Genomic DNA, 19009 nt, shown 5'->3' with positions numbered 1-19009 from the left:
TTATGCAACTTACAACATAATAACACTGATTCTTACTTAGCCTATTTACACATTGACATTAGGCTAGAACTCTACCTGATATGAAATGATCACTGCAGACTCGAATAAGGCTCAAGTTTTTGCTACAGTCCTCTCTCAAGAGGTCTTCTCTTCGTATTCTTTTTAACCATTTTCCCCGACGTTTTTTATATAAATCTCGTCTTGTCTGAGAGTATCGCTCAGCTGGTATTGCAGGCAAGCAGTAATAGCTCCGTTTATCGCGACTGAACCGGTTTGAACAACCGTAAACTGAGCAATGGAAGTGAAGGGCTGATAGCCAGAGAGATATTAAGAAGATTGAGCAAGGCAAATACACGATTTAGTCCTTAACTTCAGGCTACTTCGCCATCTAGCCTACTGTCAATATAAAGTTAGCCTACATAGTAACAGTAACGTTGCGTTGCGCCGCTTTAGCAACAAACTTGCATGCTTGACTGCGGCTTGCTTCGTCCCGCTCTCATGTCAAACTTTGTCTCATAGCATACCTTCGCATGAATGAGCATTTTGTTATCTGTTAAAAGTCTTTGCAAGTAATCTCTCTAACTGTGTATAGCTACTCTCCTTGAAAAGCAAATACATCCCGACATGGATGTAGGTAATGTCCGGCCACAGGTCTAGATTGTCTTTGAACTCTGTTTTGTGAATTTCATATGGGTCTACTCCAGAAATATAGTCCAATTTTTCTCTATACCTATTTTCTGCTGCTTTGTTTACCAGGGTTTGTAAATACCCTGGCAGCATGCCTTTCCTTGTTGTCATTTTGGCTATAGGCTACCTGACTGTCTGGCTATCCCAATGGGCTGCCCTCTGAGTTCGGAGCCTGCTTGTCCTCTGAGTTCGTCTTGACAACGGTTGTTAAGGGGGGTGGAACCGGTCTATACAGTAACGGTGGAATGGAGTGTTATGGTGACACTCAGTGTCATGGCGACACCCAGTGTCATCCTCCGGAAAGTGGTGGTGAATTACAGCAGATAAATAGTTCACTATATTATTAATCAGTCTCTGCAGTGAGATGTGATACAATTCCTTAAAACTATTTTGTTTCCTGTTATGTTGGTATGGTTGGTCCTGTATAGAACACTTATTAGAACATTGATCAGTCTATCACAGATAGCCTACTGATAATAAAACCATTTCACTTTTTTTTTTTCACTGATTTATCAAAGATTAAAGTAATTTCATGGACAGTATCAGATGTTGTTCTTCAGTAGGATGATGTTTAAATCTGCTGCATCAACTTCAGAGCTCAACAATGTGCAGCTGTCTTTAAAAATCAATGAGAGGCAGTGAGTTGAGTGGTAAATTACATTTACACTGTATCCTACTTATATCCCTAGGAGGGAAATTCAAATCAGCCCAGTAGCTCACACGACAATGACACAAAAAAGAAAGAAAGATGGACCGCCAGTATTTGCAGCAACAGTATTCATAGATTGAGAATCTGGAAAATCTATTACTTTTTAAGGCTGTTAAACTATTGATTTAACTTTCCTGTGTTTTACAGGTCAACTATGGATACTCCACTGCGAGAATTCTTGAAGGAGCGCAAATTGCAAGATGTGATTCAGAAACTTGAAGATGAAAATGTAAGCCACACCAGCTGCTGTCTTTGCTTGCTTGCTCTCTCTCTGTCTCTGTCTCTCTCTCTATACCTACTCTCGTTATAGGTCTTAATATCCTTTAAATATCCATTGACATTCTATATTATGCATGTGGATGTATTGATGCATTTATTTATTGATTGGAGTATCTTCCATTTTTCCCAGATTGATGAAACTGTCATTCCATTGATGACAGACAGTGACCTGGCAAAGTACATCCCCAAAGTTGGAGACAGAGTGTCCACTGTGGCCTTCTGCAGACAAGCAGCACTGTCACAAAAATCACCATCTAGGAAAGAATCCTTACTTTCAAGGTTACGACAAAGACTGTCTGGAGGTGAGGGGATGCTTCCAAAAAAGAGATCATCTAAGTTGGAAGGAAATCCAAATGCCAAACGTAAAGTGAGATGACTGGAGGTTGGTTGGATGGATTATGATGAGGACGAGGAAAGGTACAAACAGGTGAAGTCTGCAAATGGTGGAGGAACCAGGCATCTCTCTATTGAAAAAGACGAAACAGTGGCAGATATCAAAGTTATGGCTGAAAATATTTTTTTCCCCAATGGCCGTTCCAAAAAAAAAGTCTTTCAAACTATTCAACTCACATTGAGAGCTCGCAGATACATATTAATGTGTCTAATACAGTAGATGAGCTGTATAACAAAAGCAAGTTGAAAATCCTAAGACTTTATCTGTGCACCAAAATGAAAACGGGACAGCAGCCCCCAGTAGGAGTGGAGGATGATCACACAACAAGCCAGCCCTCAGAAGTAGATCTCACTGACCAGAATCAAGCTGTTGAGTATCTGTTGGTGGAGAACAGAAATTCAGAATCAACACACCACCATGTTATTAATGATGGAGCTTCCACGAGTGGATATTTGGAATTGGACGAGACATTACCATGGGATGGTCTGCTAACTCTGGGCGAAGGCGAAGATTCCCATGCAGTTATTTTTGTAGGTGAGGGCAGGCTGGATGTAACTGAAGGTGAACCAAACCTTGGAACAGCTATTCCAGAAAAGGAGGATGATGCACCTTCTGAAACGGTGGATCAGTCACTGTCTGCTCCAGTGCTTGCAGGGGAGGCAGATGTTTCAGCCCAAGCACTTTCTGAACCACAATCTTCTCCTGTAACACTGATTGTAAGAAGAGGTCACTGTCTCACTGACATGATCAATGCCTTCAAGGACCCCAACATTGTGGCATCTGAGGTCTGCATCAAAATGCGTTTACCAAATGGAGAGCTTGAACAGGGGGAAGGAAGTGGTGTCTTGCGAGACTGCCTGACAGAATTTTGGATGGATTTTTATGATAGCTGCACACTGGGAGTTGAAGTGAAAGTCCCCTTCATCAGGCATGACTTTCAGCAGGAAGAATGGCAGGCTGTAGCCAGAGTGTTTGTAGTAGGGTGGAAACAAGCTGGTTACTTCCCAGTGAAACTTGCGGTACCATTTCTGGAAGATGTGCTGTGTGGCTCCACAACCAGTAGTTTCAAGGATTCTCTTTTGCTATACGTATCACATGAGGAAAGATCTATCCTCGAGAAGGCTTTGGAGGACTTTAATTCTGTGGACACAGATGAATTACTGGATGTACTTGATGCACATGAATGTAAACAAGTCCCTACCAAGGACACTCTGCTTCCTGTTTTGTCACAAATAGGACACAAAGTAATTATTCAGGCCCCAATGTATGTCATTAAGTGCTGGCATCCTGTTATGGTTTCTGTAGCTAGTTTACTGCCACCAGAAGGACTGCATCATTTCATTGCACAAAAAAAACCAACTGCAAAAACAGTGAAGGCGCTTCTAAACTTTCCAGAGGAGATGACAGCAGCCCAATCAACAGTTTCTCGTTACCTGAAGAGGTACATTGGAGAAATTGATCGCAAGAACCTTCAGCTTTTCCTGCGGTTCTGTACAGGATCTGATGTCTTGGATAAGGCCATACTAATTGTGTTCATAGAAACCACAGATTTCCTCCGCAGACCACAGTCCCACACATGCGGATGTGTACTAAAGCTGCCCATTGGTTACTACAGCTATCCAGATTTTCGCAGTGAATTTAACAACATTCTGTCAATGGCGGCTGAGAGGACGCTGGCGTGAATGTCGCCGCTTCTCAGTTCTCCAAAGTTCTCCAACTCGCTAAAATTATCAGACTCCAAACTTGGATTCCTACCTCTGAATCGCGGGTCTACAGGTTGCTGCTACAGGGATTTGCAAATCGCTGTTGTTTACGAGTTGATCTGCTTACTAGTAGGCATCAATCTCGCGTCGCTACATTCTCGTCAGCCTGTGTAATCTGCGTATACTTTTCATTCATTTCAAGACGATCTGTGGACTACCACCAACGAGAGTGTTCGTGTTACGGATACCCTGCTTGACACAGATCAACAGTGCTGCAACTGACCTGGTTCACCCGGACTGCCTCCTCCATAATAGTCTTGCTGAAGTTTTCCTGTTCGTAGTTAGCCGCCGCGCTAGCAGGCTAACACTTTCTGGTGCTCTTAGCTGGATAGCTAGGATGCGCTGTCTCGCTGCCATGACTCTCTACTCTGCGGCTGAACTTCTAAAACTCAGCACTCTCTCTTCTCCGAACTGTCTTGAGGTCATCAGATCTCTCTGCCTACTTCGTCGCCCCCGCTACGTGCATAGGGCTGCCAGGCACAAGTTTGTTTACATGGATAATACTCTTGCTGTCCCCTCAGTTAGGTGCACCGCTTCTCTGCTGCAACGTCATCATAACAAACCACGCCCACTTGCTGTCAACCGGTGTCCTCTGCTCCCCATCAATTGCACTGTGACCCCTGCTGCTGCCTCCATGAATAGGGCTGCCACATTTATGTTATTAAACACTCGCTCACTAAATAACAAAGCCCCACTAATTTATGAAGTTATTCTGGATAAAAAGCTGGACTTCCTATGTCTGACAGAGACATGGCAGAGCCAGCAGGACTTCGTAACTCTTAACCAAGCCACTCCCCCAGACTATGTGTATCTTCATAAGGCCCGTAGCCTTGGCCGTGGTGGTGGGCTAGCTGTTATTCATCGATCTAATATACTGGTCAAAGAATTTCCAGTCAGCTCCACTTCCTTCGAAAGTCTCCATTTTGCATTGGCAGGCGCTACACAGCTCCAAGTGCTGCTTATCTACCGGCCGCCTAAAGCCTCCACCCACTTCTTGTCAGAGCTCTCCGGGTTGCTTGCCACCATCTGCCCCATGTACCCATCTACTATTTTAATGGGTGACTTTAACATTCATGTGGACTCGGCTAACTGCCCCTTTGCCTCTGACTTTTTGTCACTATTGGACTGTTTTAGTATTGCGCAACATGTGCATGTTCCAACACACACCAAGGGGCACACCCTTGACCTTGTGTGCTCCACTGGAATCACCCCCTGTCATCTCCAGTGTGATGACCTGGCTATTTCGGACCATCTCGCCATCTCATTCTCTGTTTCTGTGCCCCTTCCCAGTCAGCCCAGTAAACGAACCATCACATTTCGGAAAACCAAACAGGTCTGCACATCCCTGTTGTCTTCCACCCTTGTGACCCACCTGGCCACTCCCCCTCTTAACACCACCGTGGATGGTCTGGTGGAACACTACAATACTGCTCTCTCCCTCAGTCTGGACTCAGTTGCCCCTCCCATAACCCGGTTGGTCTCATTTGCACGCCCCGCTCCCTGGTTTACTCCTGAGCTCCGCCTCATGAAAGCAGCCGGCCGCCAGCTTGAGAGGCGCTACAGGACATCTGGCCTCACCGTACACCATGAGGCCTACAAAGACCACATCAGGGACTACAAGGAGGCTCTCTTGAAGGCGAAGACACTCTACTACTCCATACTTATTAATAACCAACAAAACCACCCTAAAAAGCTTTTCATAACAATCAACCGACTACTGCGCCCTCCTGATTCCCCCCAACCCTCTGATGCAGCTGATCTGTGTTCCAGGTTCCTGGACTTCTTTCAGAAAAAAGTGGAAACTATTCATAATCACCTTCTGCAATATTCTACGCCACCCCCCCCTTCTCCCCACCATCCTGGTGCCGACACCCCTACTGCCTGCCCACTGCAGTGTTGCCTCTCCTCCTTCACCATGTTGGACACTGACCAGGTGCATGACTTGGTGTCCAAAGCGAAGACCTCCTCCAGCCAGCTGGACCCCATGCCTACCACCCTGGTGAAGACCTGCCTCCCTGTCATCTCTGCCTCTATTGCCGCCATCATAAACTGCTCACTGGACTCTGGTGTGGTGCCCTCAGGCTTCAAAACAGCTGCAGTCATTCCCACCTTGAAAAAGCCCGGTCTGGACCCTGACGACCCTAACAACTATCGTCCAATCTCCAACCTTCCTTTCCTAAGTAAAATTCTGGAAAGAGCAGTGGCTTCCCAGCTTCAACATCACATGTCACACCATGAGCTCTTTGAACCCCTCCAATCTGGCTTCAGAACTCAACACAGCACCGAGACCGCCCTCATTAAAATCACTAACGACCTGCTCACTGCCGCCGACAATGGCCTCATCTCCATCCTCATCCTCCTCGACCTCTCTGCAGCCTTTGACACAGTGTCCCACTCCATCCTCCTCTCCCGTCTCACTGAGCTCATCGGCCTCAGGGGCTCAGCTCTCTCCTGGTTTCAGTCCTACCTTTCCAACCGCAAACAATATGTCACCCTGAAAGATGCCAACTCCATCCTGGCCCCAGTCAATCATGGCGTACCCCAGGGATCTGTGCTCGGCCCTCTCCTCTTCACCATCTACATGCTCCCCCTCGGCCAAATTATTCGTCACCACGGCCTCAGTTTCCACTGCTACGCCGACGACACTCAACTGTACATCAGCACCAAACCCTCCACTCTGCTCCCACCTGGCCCACTCATCAACTGTCTGCAAGAACTAAAAACCTGGATGACCTCTAACCTCCTCAAACTCAACAGCAATAAAACTGAGCTCATGGTTGTGGCGCCCAAGCCACTGCTCAGGAAGGTTGGGGATCTTCTCCTGGAAGTGGATGGCTGCTACATCACCCCATCACCCGTTGTCCGCAACCTGGGTGTCATTCTCGACCCCACTCTATCATTCCAGTCCCACATTAACAACATCACTAAATCTGCATTCTACCACCTGAAAAACATCTCAAGACTCCGACCCTCACTTTCAGCCTCAGTAACCGAAACCCTCATTCACTGCTTCATCTCCACCCGCCTGGATTATTGCAATGCCATCCTCACAGGTCTCCCCTCAAAAACCCTGGACAGACTGCAATATGTACAGAACTCTGCTGCTAGGGTCTTAACTGGCATTAAGCCCTGGCAGCACATCACCCCCACCCTCATGCAGCTCCACTGGTTACCTGTCAAATTCCGCATCAAATTCAAAATCCTATTACTCACCTACAAGTCCCTCCACGCCCTTGCCCCCCGTTACCTCTCCGACCTCCTACACCCCTACACCCCCCTGCGGTCCCTCAGGTCCTCTGTCAAGGACCAGCTGGCAGTACCCCGCACCCGACTTAAGACTTTTGGGGACAGGGCCTTTTGTGTGTCTGCCCCTACCATGTGGAACCAACTCCCCCCACACATCCGCTGTGCCCCCTCAGTTGATTCATTTAAAAAGCACCTCAAGGCACACCTTTTCTCTGAGGCCTATGGACTTTAACCCCCTCACAACCCCACCTGGCGCCCTGCGCACTTGCACCCTCACTCACTCTCACACACGCACTCACACACACACACACACACACACACACACACTCTTTGTAAAGCGACCTTGAGAGTCCTGAAAGGCGCTATATAAAATTAATTTATTATTATTATTATTATTATTCTCACAAGCTCAATGTGGGTAATGGATGTGGTGTAGGTGATTGATTACAGTTGTTTATAGCAACCCCAGAATATGAGCCTTGAGAGGTGTTCTCAAGGTGTTTGAAATGCAAGTGAGTTGTTTACACAAATTGTTAAAACTCCAAAGATGTTTACCTCATAGCCTATATCTTGTAACTATCAGCTGTTCTTATCCTGCATAGTCAAATTGATTGATTTATATTATTATTACAGTTGCAGTTGTTTATAGCAACCCCAGAATGTGGTCCCAGAATGTGGTGTTCTCAAGGTGTTTAAAATGTATTGAGCTGTTTACACAAGTTGTTAAAACTTTAGAGATGTTTACCACAATTATTTTGTAACTATCTATTTGTAACTAACTATCAGTAGCCAGTAGTTTGAAGGCTGTTCTTATCCTATTACGTACAAATTACATTTTAAAAAGATCATTAAACCATTCAAGTTTGTTACAACATGTTGATGTCTTCTCTGTTCCATTCTATACATCTTTAAGAACCTGTATGAGGATATTTGCACATATATATACAGTTATATTTCACATCACTTTCTTAATGTGTTGTGATTTGTTAGGTAGGACATAATACTTGATCAAACATTGCATTTATTTAATCTCTTCCACTGTGATTAAAACAGACACACAGGAAACATAAAGGGCATTGATGATGCAACCATCAAAATAAGACTTAAGATAATTGCACAAATATGAAAAGTGTGTGCAAAATGCCATGTACTAAAGCACTGTACATGTTTTGTACGCTTTTGTCCACTCAAATTGGCCCAAATAACTGTGGACGAACTGTGTCCCTCAGCTGAATATATAAATCAACAGCATGGGACATGGTAGACTGGAACTCCAAGCTTGATTCTTCCATTATTATTGTGCACAAATCAAACAAATCCATGTCACATGGGGCTGAACTTAAAAATGTGCAGCTGTGTTTACATGCAGTCAGATCTTCAGTTAGTGGAACAAGACAGTTTTCTGCACCCCAAAGGTGAGGGGCCATGTACATGACATCAAGTATCCCACTTGGCACGTTGGGGTTCTTGGAGGGCCTTATACGGTGAGCATTCCAAACACCCTGGATGTCATTTAATAGCTCCTGTTGAAGGAACAAGAATGATTAGACATGGCCTAGCTGAAACTGCATTTTTAAACATTGATCTTTGCATATAACAATGCATTAAAAGTTGATTAAATTGCGTTGTGGTGTGTCTTATTATTACAACAGTTTAAAGAATGAATAGCTACATCACACTGTGTCCTATTAAATAAACATAAACTCAGTGACTTAAATATGTATTTGGCCTAACGTTATACAGTAAGGTAGTGTACATGTGGCACCCTGATCATTTTAATCAGTTTATTTATTAGACAGACACACCTGATTCAGGCTGGACTAAGATAACCACCTTAGATGGAGTAGGCCTAAGGTAGCAACGGGGGGTTGCTGCGGGCTCCCGTTGTCGTGGCAACAAGTCTCCGATGAGAGGAAGTCCAGCCACAACAGAGTAGCAAAGTAGCCTAGTTTCCGTCTGGGCTACGACTAAAAGTGTAGCCTATGTGTCTATCTGTTTGTGTTTTCAGACTGCTGTAAACAATAAATAGGCTACAGAGTGTGTAACGTACAGTTTCTGTGTTTCTTGCTGTGATCATAATATAGGCTATTTACCTGAATGATTGACATGAAACAGAACTGTGACAGAGCTTTGTCAACAAAATCCCCGGAGAAGAATCCCTGATCCTTCAGTTCTCCTAAAGCCGTGATCCATTGTTCGATTCCTTCTTTTCTCATCACTCCCAACCAGCTCTCAATTCTCTGGTTTGCAGTACTTGCTCCTGTGACATAGCTTCTCTCCGCTGCTCTATCATCCACGTCATCTCTCCGTAGATACCTTTGAATGTCTCTGACAACCACGTTCTCAGTGCCCATATCAGTCCGTACGAGCCTGGGGCAGCCCCCACAGCGCTCCAGTGTCTCCACGAAGTATCCCCCAATGACTTTCGGCTCACTGTTTGTGCGAGCGGCCCGCAGCCACATGACTTTGCGTGAGAACCCGTCAATGCAGCCATTAATGCATATCCCGTATGGCTTTAGTTTGTCATATGAGTCTATGTGCCACACAAAGTTAGGTCCCTGAGCAAAATATTGCCTCCTCGAGAGACGTCTGCTCCGTCAAAGTTGTGAACCAATGGGGTCCAGCAGAGAGAGGAGGATCCTGACGTCTTCTTTTCTGATACGAATTCCGTGTTGTATACACTTCGTATACATCCACCGATAACCGTGATCCTTTCCAGAGCCTTGCAGTTGGTCAACAATGAAATCAATCCCGGCGTCCAAGTCGAACCTATACCGGTGCAGCGACCTGGCTCTTAATAGTCTGTGGAGATGCCTCTCGCTAATAATAAATCCCTGCAATGCCAGGCTTTTCAAAATGTCTTTATATTGCATTCCCAGCCTAAAATACAACTCTACCATACTAACCCTGTCCATTGTGTGACAATATAGCCTATGTTTTATTATTTCGTGCACGTTATAGCCTACCTATTTCGTGGCCACAAATTAGTATTTCGTGGGAACGAATTAATATTTCGTGGCCACAACTTATTTTATTTTTTTCCCATGTCATATCTGGGGCTCCGTAGGTCTTTGTATATTCTCGCAGTCCTAGGTTTTCCCTTTCACGCAGGCGCAGAACGTGCGTGCTAGTTGATCGTCGACTGAAATCTGTGCGGTGTGTTCCGAGTGCAACTTTTTCGCCCCGACTGCAGCCGAAGAGAAGCGACCCAGCAGGCGGTCTTCGTTGGCACTAGTCGGCTGAAGTCGGTTTGGTGTGTCCGGGCCAGTGCAGCCTGATTATTTCAGCAGATTATTTCGGTTTGATTGCAGAATTAAATGAATCTCCACTAAATTCTTGATACAGGTGTGATCAAAAAGTTCCTCTAAAAAGAAAACACCATACCTGATTTAAAGGTCATCCTCTTCGAAGTAGTCACCTTGTGCAGCGAATAAACTGCTCTCTCGTTTGTGCAACGTTTTTGCCATCGTTTGTGAACGCAAAATAAAAATGTGTGGTCAAACCTCTCACTGAGTGCAGCAGAGCAGCCACTTGCTGGCTGTTGCTAGGCAGATAGCGACATAAGTTTAGCCAATCAGCATGCTCGAATCTGATGTCTAAAGGGGGCTGAATTTAGCCCCTAAGCAAGTCAGTTGTTGTTGGTCCTCTGCGGCACGTGGCAACTGGTGGTTGCAATGGGAGTTCATTACATTTTGTATGAAAATCTGCTTGTGTGATTACAGATGCCGTGAGGAAGAGCCACGTAGCCCGTGCGGCTACAGAGGAAGATATTCAACGGCACGCTATAATAGTGGGGCAGATAACAGCATTTTTTCATAAGAATCGTTCAAATGTGGATACAAGCGCCAAAATTGGCTCAATTACTCTATGGGTATTGCTCTTCCAATAAAGAACGTTAGCCACCGCGAAAAACCCTCATGTCGGCTGCAGCGGCCATTTTGTTTCCGCCATTATCAAAATATGCGTTTTCCATGATATCTTGTGAAAAAAACATCAGAGCACATATAGGATGATGTCTACCCCTATGTTTTGATGGTCAAGGATTACAATGATACCATAGAAAACATAATTGAATGCTTTGTGACATCCACGGCAAGTACTTCAACAGATTTGCCAGATGCCAGTCTACTGAGATCACAGATTGCTCTGGAGTATGAGTGGCTGGAGAAAATCACTGTGACTGAGGGGCCTGTAGATGTTACTTGGTCTGCACACCATGCTTCAAAGAAGAGAGGCCCTGCATTTGAGGTCAGCATCACATCACTGTTACCTCTGCTTCGTGATCAGGCCCACTCCGTTGCTACTGTCAAACATGTGATGGACAAAATTAAAGACATTGTAGCATTCCTGAACCCAGGCCAGGTACCTGTTCTTGCTGCTGACCAACCAATCTATGCAGTAGCCAAGCAGGTGCAGTGGCACTGGCCTGAGAAGTATGGTGAAGACAATTTTGTCATCATGTTCGGTGGTCTGCACATAGAGATGGCAGCACTGAAATCAATTGGAACTTTACTTCAGGACAGTGGTTGGACAGGGGCTCTGGTGGAGGCAGGGATTGCATCTCCTGGTACAGCTGAATCATTTCTGACAGCCTCAAGCATCACTAAAACACGGCAAATGCACCAAATTACAGCATGCAGCCTGTACAAGCTCCTGAAGGCAGCTTATCATAACCACAATGAAGAGATGCTTGACTTTGAAGCTTGGTGTGAGAAACGGAAACAACAAAGCCCCCAATTTGAATTCTGGCATTTGGTCTTGTCAATGGAACTTGTAATTCTCCTGCTGATCCGGTCATTCAGGGAGGCCAACTTCAGCCTGTATTGTCAGTCTCTGGCAGAGCTAATACCATATTTTTTTGCCAACAACAACGTAAATTATGCACGATGGCTTCCTATCCACCTCAGAGACATGGTGACTCTCAAACATAGGCACCCTGAGATAGCACAGGAGTTTCAGAGTGGAAAATTTGTTGTGCACAAATCAGCCAGAGACTTCTCAGCAATTGCTATGGACCAAGCCCATGAACAGGCCAATGCTGTCATCAAGTCAAGTGGGGGAGCCATAGGTATCACTGAAGATCCATCAGCACTGAGGAGGTGGATGATAGCTGGACCTGAGGTCAGCCGCTTGGTTCTTCAATATGAAGCATCATCCAGTGCCAGGGAGGGTGCAAAGCACACCAGTCACCACGAACAGACGGCAAATGCTCAAATATCATTTCTTGATAGAGTCAAGAAGCTAACCAGTGTCCTGGAAGATCTGGGAAATCCTTTTGCTGAGGAGAGCCATGATCTGTTCTCACTTGACACAAAGGATATTGCAAACCCAAGTGTCGCCATGTTTATTCATACTCACTTTGAGAGAGGTAGCGCCCGTTTCCAAGAGTTCATGAAAGGATTAGAGGAAAAAGATCCCAAGATTTATGAGCCCATCAAGAAGAACTACACCAACTTCTTCCATCATGGCTCACCCTCAGTCCATTTTTCAAAAGAGAAAGTGCTGAAGGAGGACTGTCAGCTTTTCTCCAAGCTTTTCATCTCTTGTCAGAGCAGAGAATGTGACCTCAAAGAGTTTTTCAAACATGAGAATCAGCCATTCCTTGCTGCCTTGAGTGATGGTGGGAGGCTTCACACTGCTCAAAAAGCTCAGTTGGCAGCCATACTTGAGTCTCTTGTCCCAATCTATGACACCGAACCAGAAGTGGAAACCTGTATTATTGATGGCTCAGCTCTTATCAACAGTTTGCCCCCACGGAGCTCAAAGACATTTGGCGACTATGCTTCATTTGAGTTTCTCCCAAAACTTGAGGGATACTCTGTGAAATACAAAAGAACAGACATAGTCTTTGACATCTACCGGCAATCAAGTTTGAAAGCAGAGACCAGGTCTAAGAGAGGACATGGAGCCAGAAGGAAAGTGACCTGCAATGGCAAAATACCAACTAACTGGCGGAATTTTCTCAGAAATGATGACAACAAAACTGAGCTGTTCCACTTCCTTGCTGACAAGGTTGCACAAACATTTTCACCAAATGTGCTTATAGTGACCAAAGAGGAGCAGGCGGTCAGCAATCAGTCCATCGACCTTGACGAAGTGAGTTCATGCACACATGAGGAAGCGGACACCAGGATCTTTGTCCATGCCAAGCATGCAGTGAACAATGGCAGCAAAAACATCATGGTCAAAGCCAACGATACAGACGTCCTTGTTATAGCAGTCAGTGCGTTGCCAGTTCTTCAAGCAGCAGGTTTACAACAGTTATGGATTGCTTTTGGTCAAGGAGTTAACATGAGGTGGATCCCTGTACATGACCTCTGTCAGTGTATAGGAAGAGAGAGGAGCAGAGGAATTCTTTTCTTCCATGCCTTTACAGGCTGTGATGTTGTTTCAGCCTTTCGTGGCAAAGGGAAGAAGACTGCTTGGCAAACATGGGGTGTATTTGATGAAGCCTGTGAAGTCTTCACCAAACTCAGCCACTATCCGCCAAGAATAGGTGACAGTGACCTGAATATTTTAGAAAGGTTTGTGGTCATGATGTATGACAAATCAAGTGAAGCAGCAGGAGTGGATGATGCCAGGTTGGACTTGTTTGCCAGGAAACAACGGTCATACGAAGCCATTCCTCCGACGAAAGCAGCATTGCTTCAGCATATAAAGCGTGCAGCCTTCCAGGCAGGCTGCATTTGGAGTCAGGCAACTGTACTTCAACCAGAACCAGAGAGTCCTTCTGAGTGGGGATGGACCAAGATAGATGACCAGTGGCAGGTCCTCTGGACAGAGCTTTCCCCAATAGCAGAGAGTTGCCAGCAGCTGACCAAATGTGGATGCAAGGGAGAATGCCAAGGACGATGCAAGTGTTACCAGTTTGGTCTTACCTGTACAGCTCTGTGCAGCTGTAGGTGTCTGGCGTGATGGCAATGAACTTTTAAACCTTTGATGTGAATTGATGTTTAGATGTCTCTGAAACAAAGTAGATCCAACCTTAAGAAAATGATACATTCTGTTAATTAAACATTCTTCATATTAAATATTTTTTTTCTGAAATAATTTTGTATTTTCTGTCCTCTTCTATGTTATTTACTTTGTCAAATCGCACCAAAATACCCTCAATCATTAAGATGTTTTACATTATGGATGTGCCCAGGGCAAATAATAGAGGATTTAATGGTAAAAGTAAAAAAATATGTCCCATGGGTACAATTCTGTGACAGAATATGTCTGTCAATAAGCAAAATTGGCGGCCATCTTGGAAAATGGCGGCCATCTTGGAAATTTAAGTGGCTAACGTTATTTATTTAATTAATGACCCCAAAGGTATACATTGACCAAATTTAGTGCTTGTATCCACTTTTGAACAATTGTTACAGTTATCTGCCCCACTATAAGGTGGTTCAACCTGGCGTCAGACAGGGGAACCGCGAGGAGGCGTGCCAGTGTCCCCACTGAGCATGCATAGATGCTCTTTTCTCCCATTCTTCCAAAAATAAACATTGTTTTTATAGTAGTTATGGTCGCATTTCATTATTCCAGTAATGTATTTACAGTCGTAATGACCACTTATTTTATACAGAATTGTAACGTGCAAGTCCACCTTTGGATAAAATTGAGGTACAAACCAAATGTTCCTACTACTGCTTCACAAGGAAGCTTTAAACTGGAGAACTGCAGGGTGACTTACAGAATTAGATTTTTTCTCCAGGTCTTGAAGGAACTGAATGTTTTATTTATATTAATAAAGGCAGACTGGTTATAAGAAATATTCAAGCTTGTATAGTGCAATCTAGATGATGGTCAGCTATTTGACATATATCTGTAGATATAGATATTTCTGTAGCTAGATTTGGCCATTTTGGTATTTTGAATAAGATATCCTGAACGGGTCCAAAACGGATCCAGGGCGGATGTGCTGCTTGACCAGTGTTGGGGAGTAACGGAATACATGTACCGGCGTTACGTATTCAGAATACAAATTATGAGTAACTGTATTCCGTTACAGTTACAATTTAAATAGATGGTATTCAGAATACAGTTACATTGTTGAAATCAATGGATTACATGACGGTACTTTTCTGTTTCACGAGTTTATTCACTCTCTAAATAAATTAATGCATTTCCCAGAAGCCCCAACCCCAACATGAAAACAAACGATTTTTTGCGTGATTAGTCACCATGAAGTCCGAAGAGGAACAGCAGGAGCTAGAGGTAGAGCTTGAGCCGGAGCCGGCACAACAGAGCCAGGGCAGGAATGCGTTTCTATCTTGGAAATTCAAACAGCATTTCACGTTAAAGAAAGAGAAGGGAGAACCAAATATAACTGTGCAGTGCAACCTCTGCTTGCCAGCAACCAACCTCCTTTCAGCGTCCAAAGACTCCACCTCCAACCTGAAGAAGCATCTTAAAGTAAGTTCGTTTTTTTTTATTATCCGGGGGTTGTCGTCTGCTGTAGTTTTACTGGTCATCTCGCTATTTAATAGTTGTATCAGTTATGTGCAACTTTTCATTCTATATAGTACTTAATGTGCTGATTTACTAGCCCCGGAGCCATTGAAAGAGTCTGACTAGCTACATGCTAGCTAACGTTAGCTAAAATTAGCTTGTGTTAGCTTAGACAGAGGTTAGATTTTTGTAGTATGCAGTTCGGGACTACAAACACAAAAAAATCTGTCTGCTAGTTCAGGTACTTGTTAGTAAAGCTACTGTGGAAGCTTTTTATATGTTTAAATGCTTCCACATGGTTTTACACACATGTATAGGCCTACATTAATCCTCTTCATTCTTCCCAGCATAAAACAATTTCAGTGTTATTTATTTGTGCTCTTGATGTCTTTCTTTATTTTAGAGGAAGCATTCCAGTGTCTTGAAAACAGCAGAAATGGCATCAGATGATGGTGGTGAATAGGGATGCACCGAAAATTCGGCCACCGAAACACTTCTGTCACCGAAACAACAAGGCCGAAACAGAACGTTGTGATGATGACGCAAGCAAAAAACCGCGAACAGCACTCGGGCCAACATGTCTGCGGTGTGGACGCAATTCACTGTGTCTGAAAAAGAACAACGAATAGCAATTTGCAATACGTGTAAAGCCGAAATTTCTAGAGGGGGTATATCTGCAAAGAGTTTTTCCACGTCGGGTTTAATTCATCATCTTAAATCAAAACATCCCGATCGCTATTCTGAATTTGAGAAAAACGTGGCACCGAAAAGGAAAGCCATTCCGAGCACACCGACTCCGTCTGTGGCAGACGTTTTTGAAAAGGCCAAAAAGTTTCCCAGTGATGGTGCCAAGGCTAAGGGCATTACACAAAAAATGATGGAATTCATTGCCTTAGATGATCAGCCGTTCTCTGTTGTAGAGGACGTGGGATTTCGTAGGCTGATAGAGCACATTGAGCCCCGTTATGCCATACCGAGCAGACGACATTTCTCAGACGTATGTTTACCTGAGCTGTTCAATGTTGTTGCAACTCACGTCCATGAGCTTATGGCATCTGATATTTCAGCAATCAGTTTCACGACCGATATATGGAGCTCAGACGTCAGCATCACGAGTATGCTCAGTCTAACTGCACAGTGGATCGACACAGATTTCAAGCTGCAAAAGATTCTGCTTAATTCACAAGAGTTTCGAGGATCACATACAGCAGCAGCCATTTCTGATGCATTCGCCAATATGTTCGACACCTGGCATATCGACCGATCTAAAGTGCATGCCATAGTCAGTGACAACGCAAGAAATATGACAAAAGCGATAGAAGAAAGTCAGCTGAAAGGAATACGGTGCATGGCCCACACACTACATCTGGCTGTGAATGAGGGAGTGTTGTCTCAGCGGAGCGTAAAAGACGTATTGGCTATAGGCAGAAGAATTGTTGGCCACTTTAAACATTCTCAGCTGGCCTATTCCCGCTTGCAGTCTATGCAAGATCAGTTAGGAACAACAAAAAAACGGTTCCAACAAGACGTGAGTACACTGTGGAACAGCACATATTACATGCTCGAAAGCCTCTTTGCGCAAAAGCGTGTCTTGGCTGCATACAGCGCAGATCACGAGCTCCCCGCGACATTCACTTCACACCAGTGGGTCTTAATAGAGAACATTCTCTCTCTTCTTGCCCCCTTTGAGCAGCTAACTAAAGAGATCAGCTCCTCTGATGCATCTGCAGCAGACGTTATTCCTTTAATTGCAGCGCTAAAGCGTCTTCTAAGCAAAGAGGTTGAGACGGACCACGGTGTGAAAACAATGAAAAGTACACTCTTAGAGTCTGTCAGCACACGTTTCACTGAGATCTATTCGGATCCTCTGCACTTCATCGCGACTGTACTTGATCCGCGTTATAAAGATCATTACTTTGATGTGGGAACGAGGCAGCGCGCACGAGAAATGATCCAAGCCGCGATGGATGCGGAGAACCCGCTTGGAGACGTTGAAGCGCACAGCGCAGAAGAAGGAGAGCAGAGCGCAGAAAAAAGGACTCGTCTCTCTGCACCAGATGAGAGGCATGCACCCTCATTGTCTGATATGTTCAATGAGATCCTGCAAGAGAGTGCCCCAAATAATAGGTAGGGTATTATTTTCTTATATACTTATACTTACTATATATGTGATTATCAGATGATTTTATTTTTCTGCTAGATATTTTTTTGTTGCTATTTGAGAATAATGTTTATTTATGCACTGGCCCTATTTATCTTTCTCAAATGTCAGGCAGATGACAAGCTCAACCGCTCAACAGTTAGATGGTTATCTGTCTGAAGTCACCATCCCCAGAAGTGATAACCCTCTTGCCCACTGGAAAAATAACCAAGGCCGCTTCCCTGACCTGGCAAAGATGGCACGCAAGTACTTGTCTGCTCCGTGCACAAGCGTTGACAGCGAGAGACTGTTCAGTGCTGCAGCTCATGTTCTCGATGAGAAGAGGAACAGACTTCACTGTGATAAAGCAGAGAAGCTACTCTTCATCAAGAAAAACCTGCCACTTTACCTCAAGAAGTAGAATGGGCTTGTGTCAAGTGTTTAAATATTTGTTTTCCACTTCTACATTTGTTGTTGTTAAAGGCCTAAGTTTAACATATGGGCTATGGCAATCGTTGTTTTGATATACTATTATGTTGTAGGCCTACAGAGAAAATTGGCTATTGTTATCTTTCAGCAGTTGCACTTGTTCTGAATGCACTTGACTTAATGCCTTTGTTTTTATGAGAGAACATATTTAATTTTACAATATTTCAGCAGGCCAGTCAGTTTACAGGCCTGTACATTATTATTTCATGTAGGCTACATGTGTGGTCAAGTTAAACATTTCATTTTATTTTATATTGTGCATAATGTCAGTTCTAAATAAATATTTTCATAATTTCGTGATTTATTTATTCTTTGAATTGCAACGCCTTGATTTTTAGTAAGGTTAGCACACAGTCATAGCCATAAATGCAATGGTACTAATAATTGGAATAATAATTTATTTCGGTGTTTCGGTTTTCGGCCTTGGTTTCCTCATTTTCGGTTTTCGGTTTCGGCCAAGAATTTTCATTTCGGTGCATCCCTAGTGGTGAACGAAGAGCCATGCCCACCACACCTCCTCTCAAACAATCAACACTCAGCACCTCAGCAATCACCCTAAGAAAAGTAAACTCCTTGGTTCTTGAGTTTGTAATTGCACATGTGCAGCCCTTTTCATTAGTGGAGAATGCCCCATTCCGTAAGATGATCGAAGGAATTAGTGGGGGTAGGACACCCATGTGCAGAAAAACATTGATGTTGCGCATTGAAAGGGGATCTCAAAGTATGAAGGAGGCACTTATTGAAACTCTTCAGGATGTTCAAAACGTGTGCACAACAGCAGATATATGGACAGCTCATCATAGGAGTTTCATGGGAATCACGTGTCACTGGATTGAGCCAGAGACATTAGATCGAAAGTCTGC

At 44.2% G+C, this 19009-nt stretch overlaps 1 protein-coding gene across 1 annotated transcript; it reads left to right on the top strand.

Annotated features, from left to right (window-relative positions):
- Nucleotides 1-1266: 1266 nt before the first annotated feature.
- LOC134873274 (uncharacterized) lies at nt 1267-3751 on the top strand. Its single transcript, XM_063896759.1, has 2 exons — nt 1267-1625; nt 1806-3751. Exon 2 carries the CDS (start codon nt 2345-2347, stop codon nt 3749-3751), a length of 1407 nt encoding a protein of 468 aa, XP_063752829.1. The 5' UTR covers nt 1267-1625; nt 1806-2344.
- Nucleotides 3752-19009: the final 15258 nt, after the last annotated feature.

The sequence above is a fragment of the Eleginops maclovinus genome, chromosome 12 (genome assembly GCF_036324505.1).
Source record: "Eleginops maclovinus isolate JMC-PN-2008 ecotype Puerto Natales chromosome 12, JC_Emac_rtc_rv5, whole genome shotgun sequence".
Lineage (NCBI taxonomy): Eukaryota > Metazoa > Chordata > Actinopteri > Perciformes > Eleginopidae > Eleginops > Eleginops maclovinus.
This window is presented reverse-complemented; position numbering and strand designations above follow the sequence as displayed.

Excerpts from the sequence above, each read along its gene's own strand:
- LOC134873274 (XM_063896759.1), top strand. The coding sequence starts at position 2,345 with ATGAAAACGGGACAGCAGCCCCCAGTAGGAGTGGAGGATGATCACACA.